We start from the raw sequence: 17500 nt of genomic DNA on the forward strand, positions 1-17500 counted from the left end.
TTACACACACACACACACACACATATATATATATATATATATATATATATATATATATATATATATATATATATATATGCTGTATATGATCTAAAGAAATACCCTGAAATTAATTACCCTTAAAGATACACTATTTTCGAAAAGGGAAAGGAAATCTTAATAGAATTTCAGGCATTAGCCATGAGTGCATGGTACGTCCGGCGCATGCGCAGTGATCCCCCCTACGTGCAATTCGCGCGCTTTCACGATTGGTTTGACCACCACTTACCTTTTCTCGATCTGCATTGTATTCATCGTAAAATGGCTCGTAAACTCGACCCTGTCAAAGAAAAAAATGAGTCATAAACTCGACCTTGTAAAAGGAAAAAATGAGTCATAAACTCGACCCTGTCAAATGAGAAAATGAGTCATAAACTCGGCCCTGTAAAAGGAAGAAATGAGTCATAAACTCGACCCTGTAAAAGAAAAAATGAGTCATAAACTCGACCCTGTAAAAGGAAGAAATGAGTCATAAACTCGACCCTGTAAAAGGAAAAAATGAGTCATAAACTCGACCATGTAAAAGGAAAAAATGAGTCATAAACTCGACCCTGTAAAATGAAAAAATGAGTCATAAACTCGACCCTGTAAAAGGAAGAAATGAGTCATAAACTCGACTCTGTAAAAGGAAAAAATGAGTCATAAACTCGACCCTGTACAAGAAAAGAATGAGTCATAAACTCGACCCTGTAAAAGGAAGAAATGAGTCATAAACTCGACCCTGTAAAAGGAAAAAACTGAGTCATAAACTCGACTCTGTAAAAGGAAGAAATGAGTCATAAACTCGACCCTATAAAAGGAGGATAAAAGGTTTCGTTTAGGATATAGAAAAAAAAGGCATGTGACCATTTCCTCTCGAATTCTTTATTTGATTTGTTTAAGTAATCTGGCGTTGCAACGAGTATGGTTTTGGGCATGATCTGAGGAACCTGAATCTGTCAACCAGTTAAATGGGGTCGGGTAAAAGTATAACAATGAACAACGACAAAAATGAGTGAAATTCATCTAATGAAGATGTATCACGGACTAATGCAATATTTTTGCAGGAATTCGTCTCAAGGAGACACGAGTTTGAGAAACATATTAAGAAATGGTTATCATCCAATTTCGCGTCTAAAGTTGGGGCAATCTTGCACTAAAAACTCTTAGTTGAGACTGAAATATACATTTGTGGAGAAAATCCACTACTTGCTGGAGTAACATTAAGAAACAGGTTCCAGTTTCAGATACAGTTAAGAGATATTCTTCCAATACCGGAGTCTTACTTGAAATTCATTCCTCAAATCTGAGAGACATTTGATAAACAGTCGCGCAATTTGAAGAGATGATCGCACCAGTTTATATTCTGATGACTCGAGCAACAGGCAAGAACGTCGGGATTGGCAAACAGCGTGTGAAGAGACAATCAGTTATCTTTTTATTCCTTTATTTCCTTCTCCCACTCGGTCATCAACAAGTGCAAGCAGAGAATGGGGGACAAGGAATTGAAAGTAATTAAGGAATGTGGAGCTTGAAACAACATGGACGAGTTGGAAGAGGGGGAGGATTTTTTTTTTCATGAGAATGTTTCAGGGGACGAACCCTTGGAACTGTGACTCTACTGAGAAAATGGAATACAAGAATAACATCTGTTAACGGGAATATAAACCCAGCTTTTGACAGCCTTTTAAGCTCGCAAGTTTATGTATTTCCCAGTTTCTTTCCGTTGACTACAAAGATTTAGAATTCGCTCCGTGCTCCTTTTTCCAAGGATCTCTCCACAAGGACATTTATTTATCAGTACATTTCACCTTCACGTAATAGTAATTACTACTGAAAAACGTCCTAACGATTTCAAGGAAAGCAAACTTTTGCTAGATGAGATAACTGGACTTTGTGCACAGCACGACCTAATTCAATATACTACCACCAACAGAGATTGCTGTCGCACCAAATAATGTAATTAAGGTTACATTCAAACCATTAAACGTTAGGAATGTGTCTCAAGCACCAGGAGCATGGTTAGAACAGTAATGGGAGACAGCGAGAGCCGCAAACACCACAGAGCGAGCAATGCTTGTAATGTCACTAGAGTGAATATGTCATATATTGCCACAAAACATAGCATTACGCTGTCAGTTGCATCGGCTCGCCACAGAAGAAGTGCAAGGTTGAACCAACTACAAAACCGACGATTCTTTTACAAGAGAACACACAGATCTGGGTCGGTTGGCGACGCACCACAGAAAAAGATGATCACGCTTTTACTCGAAGCACCGGTGAATTACTACAGTCGTCGGGACGCCATGTGACGTAAACAAATCAAATAACATCATGATATGCTGGATTGAAGACGAAACCGGCCAGGAACAGATGGAGTCGAGGCAGAGGCTGGATGACGTCTGTGGCCACCTAAACGTCTCCATAGAGATGCGCCTTTTCTTGTTACACCTCCGCCCTCCTTCAGCGGCGCCTACCACGAACAGGCAAGGCAGGCGGTTCGATACACGGGAATAACGCAGATGCACTCAAGGGTCTAACAGCGTGGAGAGAGAGAGAGAGAGAGAGAGAGAGAGAGAGAGAGAGAGAGAGAGAGAGAGGTGGGGGCGCGGGTTACTTGGACGACCACCTGAATGCCGACCTCAATGACAGGTGAGAGAGACCGACGATGGCGAGAGTGAAGATGTGTCTCATGGTTTATTTCAAGGGATAATTTGTGCTTCTTCTCGCTCGGAGGTACGTGAATTCTGTCGTGTTTATGAGAAGGAAAGGAGTTGTAACGATGTGGTAAAGCGCTGACCTCTCAAATGAAAAGTTCGTGGTTCGATCCCAACCAGCCTGGCTGACACCGGTCGGCCTAGCTGTGGGTGTATACTAACTTCGGTTGGCGTCAAGAACAGGGTACTGGACTAATACCTTACCATTAGAGACTTGCTCGGGACCTTCTGACATCAAACCCTCTCACGGGTGAAAGTATGGTGTGTGTGTGTGTGTGTGTGTGTGTGTGTGTGTATATATATATATATATATATATATATATTATATATATATATATATATATATATATATATGTATGTATGTATGTATGTATGCGTATGTCATCATTCCAGTATTGATGTTAGCATATTTCGTGAATAAATTAATACATACATTCATACGTACACGCACACAGTAAGTGATATATATATATATATATATATATATATATATATATATATATATATGTGTGTGTGTGTGTGTGTGTGTGTGTGTGTGTGTGTGTGTGTAATTTACTACATACGTATTTATTTTTCTCGTTTTTTCCTTTCCCAGTCCTAAAGATATTATCTTAATCTCCTTCAAAGCCTAAGATTCCAAATTCTCTTAAGACTTTAAGTTGATTTGAGGGATATTTTTCTATTCTGAAGTTCCGACTAATGCGTCACGGTCTGTCCTGGAAATAAACTGTGCAGGTTTAAATAATAATAATAATAATAATAATAATAATAATAATAATAATAATTTGTTTATATGTCTCAGTTTTGAAATTCAGGATTGTTCAAGTTCGATACCATCAAGCGACTGATAAATAATTGCTAGTGTTATAAAAATCAACTTAATAATAATAATAAAATTCTACTGTATCTTTCTTGTTTTGTCCACCGTTGGGGGGGGGGGGGGATCAGGAGGGTAGGGGCAACATGACACATCCACCCTCCTGCTGCAAACATGCTTATGCACCTGAGGTGGGGACAGGGTTGGTAGGGGATCTGGATGGTAGGGGGGAGACACGATTGGAAGCGCCGGGTTCCAGCGCAGGCGTAGCGTGCTTCATTAAGCTCGTAATATCAATAATATATAAAATCAGCATAATATTTTTATTATATAAAATCAGCACAGTATCTTTTTACAAGTTAAACGCGGGTAGCAAATCCCGTAGAGTTACGTAATTCCTTCACCTGATGACACGAACTAAGCGTTAAGAATATAATGCCGGCGAAATTCACCCAATTAACTCTGGTTATTGTTCCCTTGAAGCGTGCCAGGACAAAGGAGAGATACTGAACACCATATCTGGGCACACTATAGAGTAATTAGTGAGGGAACACAAGCGGGGAAAACCTCCTACGTCATTCATTAAATATTATAGTATAACCTTGTGTGGCGGTGACTAAAACATATCTGACAATTATTATTATTATTATTATTATTATTATTATTATTATTATTATAAATACTTTAGCACCGTATTTATAGCAGTCTTTAAGAATAATATAATAATAATAATAATAATAATAATAATATATTAAAAGTAATGGCTACTTCAGCAGCATTACACTTGTAGAGATTCTTCTCTATTTTGCGAATAGCGGCTTTTTCAGTGCTACTTAAACAGGCTAGTAGAGCGCCTATAAGAGGTCATGGTAAAATACAGGGTCAAAATAGGTGTATATATTTGAATTTTACAGATAACTATGATACCATAGTCATCAAAGTCATTAACGATTCTCTCTCTCTCTCTCTCTCTTTCTTAAAGCGAGCTTTCGTCTGGAGCTGCCAGACATCCTCGGGCTGGGAAGCTGAGGGTGGACTGATCTTGGTGCGGTGTCCGTCCTCCTTATATTTGTGGTTGACAGCAAGGGGTCTGCCCCATGCTTGTCTCCTATTGGCTGGTGGCGGTGAGTCTTGTTTTCATTGGCTGCCTGAGCCAGGTCTCAAGCCACTTTCCTCGAACCGATGGTTGCGTTGCAGCATATCCTGCAGCCGCCCTGCCTGGACCTCCTAAGCGGCGCTGTAACATTGATGGGCGTTGCGCTACGCTGTGGGACGTCACGGCTACTTTGATTTCCATCGGCTGCAGGAGTACCTCCTTCGGGGGCGTTGTCATCCATAGAGTTGTCATGATCGGTGGTGTCATTGTTAGTGGCAGGTCTTCTCATACTCGTAGGGAGGAGAAATTCTTCCTGCGTCGTATTCAGTGAAGGTTTTATTTGCTGGCAAATAAAACCTTCACTGAATACGACGCAGGAAGAATTTCTCCCTCCCTCGACGAGTATGAGAAGACCTGCCACTAACAATGACACCACCGATCATGACAACTCTATGGATGAACAAACAAGCCCCCCGAAAGGAGGTACTCCTGCAGCCGATGGAAATCAAAGTAGCCGTGACGTCCCACAGCGTAGCGCAACGCCCATCAATGTTACAGCGCCGCTTAGGAGGTCCAGGCGGCTGCAGGATATGCTGCAACGCAACCATCGGTTCGAGGAGAGTGGCTTGAGACCTGGCTCAGGCAGCCAATGAAAACAAGACTCACCGCCACCAGCCAATAGGAGACAAGCATGGGGCAGACCCCTTGCTGTCAACCACAGATATAAGGAGGACGGACACCGCAACCAAGATCAGTCCACCCTCAGCTTCCCAGCCCGAGGATGTCTGGCAGCTCCAGACGAAAGCTCGCTTTAAGAGAAGAGAGAGAGAGAGAGAGAGAGAGAGAGAGAGAGAGAGAATCGTTAATGACTTTGTATGACTAATGGTCACATCGATGGAGTTTAGTCTGAAAATCAAAATTCAAATATAAACACCTATTTTAGACCCTGTAATTATTTTTACCATGACCTCCTCATAAGGCGGGCTCCTAACTGGCCTGTTTAAGTAGGCACTGAAAAAGCCGCTATTCGCAAATAGAGAAGAATCTCTACAAGTGTAATGCTGCTGAAGTAGCCATTACTTTTAAATAAAGTATGCTTGAGAGAGGGTCTGCTTCCTAAATAATAAATAATAATAATAAAAAAAATAATAATAATAATAATAATAGCAAATATTATCATCATTATTATTATTATTATCAAATACTGCTGTAAATATGGCAGTACTCAATAATACTAATAATAGAATAAAATTATTAATTTATTATTATTATTATTATTATTATTATTATTTATTATTATTATATTATTAAATACTGCTGTAAATACGGCACTAATGTACTACTTTACCAAAGTATGAACGCTAGCCAATTGTTGCCCAATATTAAGGTAGAAGAGACGAGAATTACAAACAAAATCGAGACGACAATAATATAACATTCACTCTAAAATGACGTAGCCACCCTATTCAACGGGAAGTGTTTAAGAGATGGTCTGCTTCCTTCTTTTATTATTATTATTATTATTATTATTATTATTATTATTAGTTATTATTATTATTATTATTGATTATTATTATCACGACTTAAGAAGCATTCGGTCAGATTTTTCTAATGGCAGTCCTATCAAGCGACCTTACCTTTCCTCTTCATTTGCATTAACTGCCACAATTGTAATTCGGCAGCCTTTTCTATTTTATTTTCTATTCGGCATAGCAATAACGGCTCTCGCCTCTTTGTATTTTCTATTGCATTGGGTTACTTCATTCAATTGAGCACCATATTCTTTGCAAGCTTGAAATTCTCGTCAATGGCCCCTGTGGGGTTGTTCCACATGAATGGGGTTCATCTTCTGAATAATAAATAATAATAATAATAATAAAATAATAAAATAATAATAATATAATAATAATAATAATAATAATAATAATAATAATAATAATAATAATAATAATAATAATGCAGAAACAAATCCACAGCTATGTAAATGTAAAGTTTTCAATTTAAATAAATGTACATTTACATAACTGGGTTTGTTTCTCCATTTGAGGACTCGTGCTGCTTATGAGGATTTTTTAATAATAATAATAAATAATAATTAAAATAATAAAATAATAATAATAAAATAAAATAATAATAATAATAATAATAATAATAATACTATAATAATAATAATAAATAATAATAATAATAATAATCTTCAATCTTTTCATGGGAGTAAGAAAATTAATATTTCTTTTAAGAATAATCAACGAAAATGCGAATTTTGACATAACTTGATATTTTTAGGAAAAAAACAGAATATTCAGTGTTCAGGAACATAAGAAAATACATATTTCATTTTTTTTATGACACAACGGCCTTTACTTTTCCTAGCAGAATACGGAGAAACTACTTTCGTGTTTTTTCTTTATAAAACTATTATATTTCTGATGGCTGACGGACAAGAACGCTTAGTCATTTTACTATATTTAACGCCTAAATATTCCTTGGTTAGAATGGCAGATGGCTTCATTCTGTATCTCTCTAGGCCGCTTAGAAATATATATAATTCATTTTTCAATTTCCATTTTTTGAAAATCTGAATTACCATTACGGTCTTCTTAGGACAAAATGGGAAAATAATTGATGTCGTATTTCACCTACCCTATTTCAACGGGGAAATTCACTTTCTTGAGAAAAATGGAAGGACAATTTCCTTCCCCATTTAAGGACTCGGGTTTTCTATGAATATATAAGAAGATTTCGGAATCGAATATGTCTAGGACGAAACAGGACTAGGAAAACATCGAACCCATACTGAAGTTTCGCATTCTGGGGCTAAAAAGAAAAAAAATAATAATTGGAGCCTTTTACATTCTCCTTCCGATGATCCTAATTTGTCTCGCACAAAAAGGAGAACCATTACCACACTACCCTAATCGTCCTGATTTGATACTACTTAAGCGGGAGGGACATTATCTTCCTCCTCCTCCTCCTAACATCAGAAGGAATTTCCAATTGTCCCAAGAAGTCCTCCTTATCATCATGACTATCAAGAGTGTATGTTTGTATGGTGTTTTTACGTTGCATGGAACCAGTAAGGTTATTCGGCAACGGGACCAACGGCTTTACGTGACTTCCGAACCACGTCGAAAGTGAACTTCTAACGCCAGAGATACACATCTCTCACCCCTTAGTGGAATGCCCGAGAATCGACTATCAAAAGTGAACAGGGAAAAAATAAATCACGCGCTCTATTTCCATTCCCCTTCATTAATTTTTTTCTTTTTCGGGGAGAACCCCTTTTATGCAGCTACAATTCCGTTCGTCTCCTGAAGTGCCACTGGATCTGTGTAAGGACGCCCTCTAAATGTCGCCCATGGCAATTGTTCCGCGACTTCTTTCAGTGTCGATGGGTCGTTACGTCGTTACCGAACATTTGCAGGGCGGTCCTCGCGGCCTTTTTTTGTTCTTGAGGTGCTCCGAAGGCCGTTGAGTGGCTCTGAACGTGTCTTTAATTGGGTCCACTTGTTTGACTCTTATCTTCCCAGGAGGAGAGGAGGAGGAGGAGGAGGAGGAGGAGGGGCGTCTCTTAAGTTGGTCATTCTTTCCTTCTTTGGGCAAATTAAGCGCGAGGGTTAACGCGCTCAACGTTAGTTAAATTGCCACATAATCTAGACTTACGGTACAATTCACTACACTTATTCTCATGGAATATGCTCTTGGTAGGATGTGTCAGCTAAGAATTAAACTTTGGTTAAACAGTCAATCATCATTTAAGTTCGATTGTCACGCGATTACAAAGTAACAGTTAAGTGAAAGCATTTTTTCCAGCAGGACAATTTTTAGAAACACTCGTGTTAGTTTCATATATAAATTTTTTTCAAAAAAAAAAAAAAAAAAAACGAAAAAAAAAAAAAAAAACACTACTTTAGCGACATACGTTATGTATTTCGATATATTTAAGTGCGCCTCTCTCATCTAAGACCTCTAAATAAGTATGCAGAGTAAAAAAACACCTTGATCCCATGATGTCTAAAAATACATAAAAAAATAAGAACAATATATCGTTTTCTTTTCAATAACGGTAGAAACTGGACTGGACTGCGTCCTTATATCACAACAATATTTTGCAAAAGAGAAATGAAATTTTTGGTCAATATAAAGAGCTATATCCGACTTATACGACTCAATACAGCTTCAGATGCAGAAAGAAATTCCAAGAAGATTCTTTATTTTAACCAATTCTCACGTTTTTGAGGAAACAGTCGCGTTCGAAGCCCACTCCACCACCTGTCTTGTTTTTTTTAAATCGCGACATCAAATACGCCCATTCTACGTGCAGGGGATCCGTTACTTAATAATTTATACCATTTTCCCAAAAGACTTACACCATGTATAGGTAGTACTGAAACTTCCAAGCAGTCCAATAAACATTCACGTTTATAATATTTATAATGCATAAAATATATGTGTATATCCAGGTATTGTGGTCCTTATAGCATGTCTATTGGAAATCCACAAAGAAAAGTATATTTTCTCTCCTCTCTCTGCTTATTTCTATATATATATATATATTATATAATATTAAATATATATATAACATACATATATCTATTGTGTGCACACAAACCCACATATATATATGTGTGTGTGTGTGTGTGTGTGTGTGCACAAACACATATCAATAAACTGTGTATATATCGTTATATCTGCAATGTGTATTCGCATCATTGTACATATTGTCAAGTAACATTCAAACCTAGAGATACACATACATAAGAACACACACACACACACACACATACACACACATATATATATATATATATATATATATATATATATATATATATATTCATTATTTTATATTATGTATGTATGTGTTTCCTATGTGGTACATGTTGTATATAAAATTAATTCTTAACTTTACAAATTCAGCAACAATCACCCAATAACGTCATCATATCTAGAATCTAATGTTATAATTCGCTGAGATTTCCAGATTTCCTCAACCTTTGATTGTAGCCACCGTTAAAAGGCGCTCGTTTCCCCCATTCTTTTTAATCTTGTTTTAAGTCGAAGACCAGTTCTTTGACGCAATCTCCCCTAAACACCGCCCCCCCCCCCCCCCCCCCATCTCAGCCATTCCCTGTCCCCCGACCTCATGTGTGCCTTCTCCCCCCTACCAGAGAGGGTGCAGGGAAGTGCGCGGGAACTACTGCCGGGAGGACGGCGACTGCGCATGCGCTGGTCTCTACCGATGTAATAAGGCAAGATGTAAGGTCTCCGACAAGTCACCAGGTAAGGACGATCCCACTGAATGAGTGCTTAAGAAATCCATGAATGAATGCGCGAGAAATGCATGAATAAAAATGTAGGAATTTCATGGATGAATGCATAAGAAATTCATACCTGAAGCTGTATGAAATACATGAACGAATGCGTATAGAATAGAATGGAACATAGAATCCAGGCCAAAGGCCCAGCGCTGGAACCTATGAGGTCATTCAGCGATGAAACGCAAATTTACATCAAAACTCTTTGAAAGGTGTAACAGGAGGAAAACCTCGGAGTTGCTCTATGAATCAATGGTTAAAAGAGGGTGGCAAGTATGACGGAAGAAAGAGAATGCGAACGGAGATACAGTAAAAGGAACGAATGAAAGAGGTTGCAGCTAGAGCCCGCAAGGACCCTGCAAAGAAATACAAGGAATGCCTACAGTACACCGCATGGAGTCCAGTGAGGGCGCTATCCACCTACGAGATGAATGAATGCGTAAGAAATACACGAATGTATAAGTAAGAAATAGACGAATGAATGCATAAGAAATATGAATACATGAGTAAGAAATAAACGAATGAATGCGTTAGAAATAGATGAATGACGGCAAAAGAAACAAATGAATGAATGCGTAAGAAATCAATGGGAGAATGTGTCAGAAATACATGAATGAATGAATGGAAAAGGGTGACGTGAAGCGACGTTGATCTATTTTTGGATGTTTACGCTGTGAGGAAAATAAAGTTCATTCAATGCTCCCATTCACTCGGTTTTGTAGATTTTCGAAACATTGGGAAACCCTCTAAGTTTGATTCGCCAACTTTTTATTAGACTTCACAAGGAACATGGAAAATTGAACTTAATTCTTCATATTGGAATATTTCTATTGGATTTGATTCATAATATGTTAGGCAATAACCTTGATTCACTTCTTATTTTCACTTGCTTTTTCCTCGTTTGTTTGTTCGTTCGCGTTTTACAATTTGCTGTTTGTTTGTATATTGTTTTTACGTTGCATGGAACCAGTGGTTATTCAGCAACGGGACCAACAGCTTTACGTGACTTCCGAAACAAGTCGAGAGTGAACTTCTATCACAAGAAATACACATCTCTAACTCCTCAAAGGAATGTTCGAGAATCGAACTCGCGGCCACCGAGGTGGCAGGCCAATACCATACCGATCACGCCACTGAGACGCTCTACAATTTGCTGTTGCAAGAAATAAGGATAGCTGAATAAATACAAGCAATATACGCACATGGTACAATTGTACATCGGTGCAAGATAAGAGAGAGAGAGAGAGAGAGAGAGAGAGAGAGAGAGAGAGAGAGAGGCTGTTTTACTTTCCTTAAGAGTAAAATATCAGCTAATGTATTCATGTCAAGACGCCCAACGTCGAAACGTAATACTTTGCCTTATGGGGAGGAACTGACTGATTTTACCTTTAAACTGGCGCCACAACTGCACACGTCTAATTCAGACATGAATAAGAACCATAAAACCTACAAACAAACAAAAAAATATCTGATATCGCTTTCCTTCCTGCCATTAGGGGTAATGTGCAATCGTCAATCGTTAGCAAGTGTTGCACTAAATAAAGAATTAATTTTAATATTTCTATGAAATTATACCAACATGAACCGTATGTGTCATTAAATGAGCGGAACCATTTTGTATCGAAGAAAACTTTACTTCTTCGTGGAGGAGTTGGCTGGGTTGCGTACTTTGAGCCTAACGCCTCTCGGAAGACGAGTTCGTAGCTACACATGATTATCAAGCTATGCCCTCAGTCAGTTACAAAACATACATATCTTTCCCTGCATAAAAAGTTAGTTAATATATATATACATATATATATATATATATATATATATATATATATATATATATATATATATATATATATGTGTGTGTGTGTGTGTGTGTGTGTGTGTGTATGTATGTATGTATGTACTAGTAGAGCACATTCTCCGGTGCTCATTCAAAAAAATAACCTGCACAGATACGGACTTCCTTACTCATAAATAAATATCTAGATACGTTTTTAAACATTTTCCAAATCCTCTATATATAAAATAAGAATCAAATTTCATATATATAATCCACAGAAGGAATTGTTTGATCACGATAACAGACACTGTAACGAGTCAATTTGTTTTAATTATTATAATAAATGCTTTCTTTTTAATCAGAAATTGAATTAAATGAGATACATTTCTTGATATATGATTATTTTTAGCACATAGTTTTATACTTTTCCAATATCGTGAAAAAACACTGCATTTGCGCTGTTAAATACGCATTACCCATCTATCAATCTATCTTCCTATCCATATATAGTATATATAAGACTATACACACACACACACACACTATATATGTATATATAAAATATATTATTAATATATATATATATATATATATATATATTATATATACACATATATATATAATAATATATTATTTATATATATAGATATTATATCTATATTATATAATATATATATATATATATATACTATATATATATATATATATATATATATACACAAAAATGAAATACAGCGAATTACACGTGTAATCCTCTAATCTATGTTTCACACTCTGGAAATTCAGTGCATATTTGTACGTAATTGTAGCAGTATTTTTTTTTCTAATTTACTTGTGTGTTATCAGTAATTGCATTCTAACGAGTAATTAACGCGAGTAGAGCAAAATATCGTAATATTTTCGAACTTCCGGATAAAATATACAAAAGTTCTTTTATCTGTTTATAAGCGCGTTTTATTCTTTGTGTTCATTAACCATTTTCTGAATAATAATAATATAATAATAATAATAAAATAATAATAATCAATAATAATAATAATAATAATAATAATTTCTGTGCTTTCACTTCCACTTATCTCCGCTCATTTCTAGACTTCGGTCTCTTCAGTTCTCATCCAAGCAGATGTGGATCTTTAAACTCTTCTGGTGCCTCGAAGAGACCAGCTAACACTATCACGTATCACTCTCCCCAAAACGATGCGATGGCTATGTCCGCTTTCGAAATTAATATTAGACTCGTTTATCGAAAACGAAACGTAATAACTAAAAATTCACACGTCGTTTCAATGGTCCATTGTTCTATATACGGCCCCCAAAAGTGAGGAAAATATGAAAAGTCTACTTTATTGTCTTCTTCCTTTTCATACATTTGCTTTTGCCTCAGCAACACAATGAATCACTAAAGCAAGAAATTAAATCCACAGGCCTTTTACTTCATTTTTGCTTCGGATACTTTTATTTCTATTTTTTTTTTTTTTTTTTTTTTTACATTGGTCAACTACACAACCACAGGAAAAGAATTCTGTACATTTTTGCCTGTACTTCTCTTGTTTTTCCCCTATGAAACAGTGCGAACAGAATTCAATAAAAATTTCATTTTATTTTATCTGTTTTATTTCTATACTTCTTCGTATTATTCCTTTATTTCTACTGGGGGTTTTTTCTTCTCTTCTTGCGGCATTGTTCAGTTCACCTCCCATTCCGTACACTACCTCTCTCTCTCTCTTCTCTCTCTCTCTCTCTCTCTCTCTCTCTCTCTCTCTCTCTCTCTCTCTCTCAAGCCTTCCTCCTTCCTCTTCCTTAAAACCTAGCATTCCCCTTTCCTCATCCTTGAAGTCTAAGTCCCTCTAACCACCTCAGCTTCCTCAACCTCATCCTTAGAGAAAATATGTTCCTATTCCTTAGTCTGGACTCTGGACGACAAGCAGTTCCCTCCAACCCACCTCCCCCGACTTCACACCTCGCTGACGATTCCTCCCCCCCCCCCCTCCCCCCCCTCCCTTCACCCACTTCCCAATTCGTTATCCCTGAAGCGCGATAATGAAAGGAATTCGATAAATTCGGAAGGCAGGTAGAGAGACGGTGACCGGTAAATTCCACCATGGAAAAATTTTCCACGGTAAATTCCACCGCGGGGGATATTGGAATATCACCGTGACTCGATTGCTTACGACTTTTAAAACTTGATTGTTTAAACCTAAATGAGCGGCATATGTAGTCAATTTAGTTGTTTATTTCAGAATACATTTTTTACTTTTAAACACTTAAATTAATTCACTTTGTACTTCTACTTTTCTTTCTTATTTATTCAAACTTTGGAAGCCCTCGAACTGGCCACTTTTTACTCATCATTGGCAGAAGAAAGAACAAAACGAAAGCGAAAACAGACTGTGAATGAAAGGAATCTATATTTTATGAGAAGCATGCAGATAAATATAATGGCGTTGTGAACACTTTTATAAAGGTTGCCGTGCTACAATACATACAACTTTTAACAGCAGTAAGAGGTAATGAGAACAGGCACAGTATCTCCTCGAGAAGTAATAGCTAATGCTGTACAAAATCTCGATGAAGAATCACAGTCACAGTCGCAATCTATTCCAGGACTTTCACGTAACATACGTAAGTGGAGGCAATATTCCTTAGGAATTCCAGTGCTTCCTACTTGTAGGACAGGATTTGAAATCTCCTTCTACAGCGAAGTACTTAGAAAATGGCTCTTTGTTTTTGGCCTTCGACAGTTGCATTAATGACCCAAATAGAATTTTATTTTTTTTCTTCAGAAAAAGGCTTGGGCGATCTAGAAAGTTCTAGAAATCGAGCCTATGATGGAACTTTTAAGGTGTCGCCTAGTTTGTGGTGTCGGGTAGTAGCTCTACACGTGATCATAGGAGGATCATGTGTGCCAAGACTATTTGCATTACTTCCTGACAAAAAAGATTCCTCGTACCATCGACTTTTGTCTGCTGTACGTAATTTAAGAGAGAATTGTCGGCCAGCAACTTTTCTCGTGGATTTTGTAAAAGCTCTCCATAATTCATTTGTTTCTGTGTTTCCTCATTCTGAAGTAGTTGAATGTGTTTATCATCTCGGACGATCTATTTAGCGGAAGATCTGTGCACCTGGTGAGAGTCGGGGGTACAACAACGACGAGATGTTTCAGCCCAAAATAAAGTGTTTTACTGCTTTAAGCATTTTGACCAATTGAAGACGTCGTCCATGTATCTGAAGATTTATCTGATGATGAAGACATCCCTTCCGAGTTTATCTAAAGTTTATTTTGAGAAGACAACTTATACTGAGAGAGTGAGGGGAATTCGTGTGGTCTTCGTCGATGAAGAGAACCCACCCCACTGTTTCCGATTGAACTTTGGAATGTTCGTGACCGAGTTTTAAATGACCTACCAAGAGGGAATAATGCAGTCGAGGGTTCCCACAATGCTTTGCGATCCTCGATAACATCCCCACATCCAAATTTGTGGAACATGAGGAAGGGTTAAGCCAAACAAAAAGCGCACACATTCAACGCGGAGACTCAAAAAAAAAAGACCTATTAAATTATTGATGCACGATTAAAAAAACCTTGTTGAAAATTATGCGAATCAAAACTGTCTGGAATTTCTGACGAGTATTGCTCACAATTGAAATAAATTTTCTTGAAGTAAATTCCTGTAATTACTGTTTCTGATTCAATTGCCATTATTTTTATCCTAATTGTAAAAGAAAATGTGAGATAAACGTATTCATTTTTTTTTCTTACCTACAGTTATTTTCATATTAAGTACATTTATTTTACTTATTTATTCTGGTTGAATTGACCATGGTTGAATTTTCCATGGTGGAATTTTCCATGGTGGAATACACCGTGGTGGAATTTACCTATGGTGGAATTTTTCGTGGTGGAATTTACCTAAGGTGTAATATTCCGTGGTGGAATTTACCATGGTGGAGACGTAACAGCGTTATTTATACCTGTCACGGAGTAGCCGGATAAACTTAATAAGCTTGTTAGGATATTTTGACGGGTGCTTCTCTGGGGGGGGGGGGGGGGGGGGGGGGGGGGGGGGGGGGTGGGGGGGGGGGGGGGCGTGTACGGCCTGGCCGCTGATTTCTTCCTCCTGCCGGGAACGTTAGCGTTTTCTTTTCTTTTTTTTTATTTTATTTACTTTTTTTCACGAAACCACACACAAGGTTTTGACACCCCGATGCAGGGTGCAAAAATATATTACAGGATTATCTCTCTCCACATATATACGAAAGATTTCACTGTCTCTTGCGTATGTGTGTGTATATATATATATATATATATATATATATATATATATATATATATATATATATATATACACACACACACAACCACACACATCTCGACCTGTGTAAAAATCAGATGAAAATAAATAGACACCTCTCTGCCTATATAGATCTGTTTATCTAGTTCTGTCAATCTACCAATTTACCAATCATTTCGGGCGACTTTTTCCCTCATCTCGGTTTGCAACCAACGCAGAAAACAATTTACTCTTCCTATCTTCGCCTTTCTTGATTGATATTCCGATTCGGCCTTCAATTTATCAGGATGAGAATTGAATCGTCACATCAGCTTTCTTTCTCTGAAGAAGTAAATTTCTCAGATTCTGAGGCGGCAGATACTGACTTTTCTCTCTCTATTTACTTACTTACTTACTTACTTACTTACTTACTTACTTACTTACTTACTTACTTACTTACTTACTTACTTACTTACTTACTTACTTACTTACTTACTTACTTACTTACTTACTTACTTACTTACTTACTTACTTACTTACTTACTTACTTATTTAGTTATTTTTAGCCCGATATGAGACCAAATTAGCTCCAGCTGGGTTGGAGCAGCGGCCTATGGGTGGTTAGGTTGCAGAAGTGTGGCTACACATTTATATAATTATCCGTGCTGCTATGCGCTTCTTAATACCAGACATACGAAGACAGATAACGACGCACGAGGAATACATATCTATACATGCGTGTGTGTATTTATAAGTGGGTTCATACGCATAAACACACACGAGTATTAATGTAATTGAAGAGGACTTGGCATCGGGAGCCTTAGTCCCACCCCAAAACCATCCTCCAAACTCGACAACATCTGCCTTCATGAGATCAGGCAAGCAATTATCTTGAAATGATATCTTCGCGTGCGTTAAGCTTCTACGCCATACTTTAACTTCTGAGTAATAATAATGTCGTCTCTGGTGTTCAGCTGAACACCTAAGACGACCCTGGCCTGAAATTGACCTCGTTTATGGAATAATAATAATAATAATAATAATAATAAGAATAATAATAATAATAATAATAATAATAATAATAATAATAATAATAATAATAATAATAATAATAATAATAATAATAATAAATCGCCTGTTGATGTTACTAGGCTTTAGCCTTTAAATCCTCAATTATTAAAAAAAAAAAAACTGTATTTCCTGTGCTTGAATTAAAAACTATGTTTCAGTACCGTAGCTGTAAGGTTGATTTTCGACAATAATTTACTTTGGGTGAAAACCCAAATGTTACAGTGCCCCTTTTAGACATTGATCTTCATGACTAAACTACGCGAGGTTTCATAATAAGTAACGCGCTGTAGCTATAGGACGTTGCTCTCTTATACAGTATACCATGACTTTGGAGGTTATGGCTGTAATAAAATGCCTTCGGCTTTCTTTCTAGAATTTTCAGCTGTAGACCCTCATAAAACGTCGTTGAGCACAACAT

At 37.1% G+C, this 17500-nt stretch overlaps 1 protein-coding gene across 3 annotated transcripts in view; it reads left to right on the plus strand.

The window, feature by feature from the left end:
* The window catches only part of LOC135226573 (uncharacterized), a 283782-nt gene that overhangs the window by 245459 nt on the left and 20823 nt on the right, over positions 1-17500 (plus strand). For 2 of the 3 annotated variants that reach the window (XM_064266258.1, XM_064266255.1), the window contains exon 3: positions 9820-9931. The exons of the other annotated variant lie outside the window; for it this stretch is intronic. In XM_064266258.1, coding sequence (XP_064122328.1) covers positions 9820-9931 — 112 coding nt within the window. The remainder of the gene's footprint in view (positions 1-9819; positions 9932-17500) is intronic. 3 annotated transcript variants of the gene reach the window in all.

Source organism: Macrobrachium nipponense, chromosome 14 (assembly GCF_015104395.2).
Source record: "Macrobrachium nipponense isolate FS-2020 chromosome 14, ASM1510439v2, whole genome shotgun sequence".
Lineage (NCBI taxonomy): Eukaryota > Metazoa > Arthropoda > Malacostraca > Decapoda > Palaemonidae > Macrobrachium > Macrobrachium nipponense.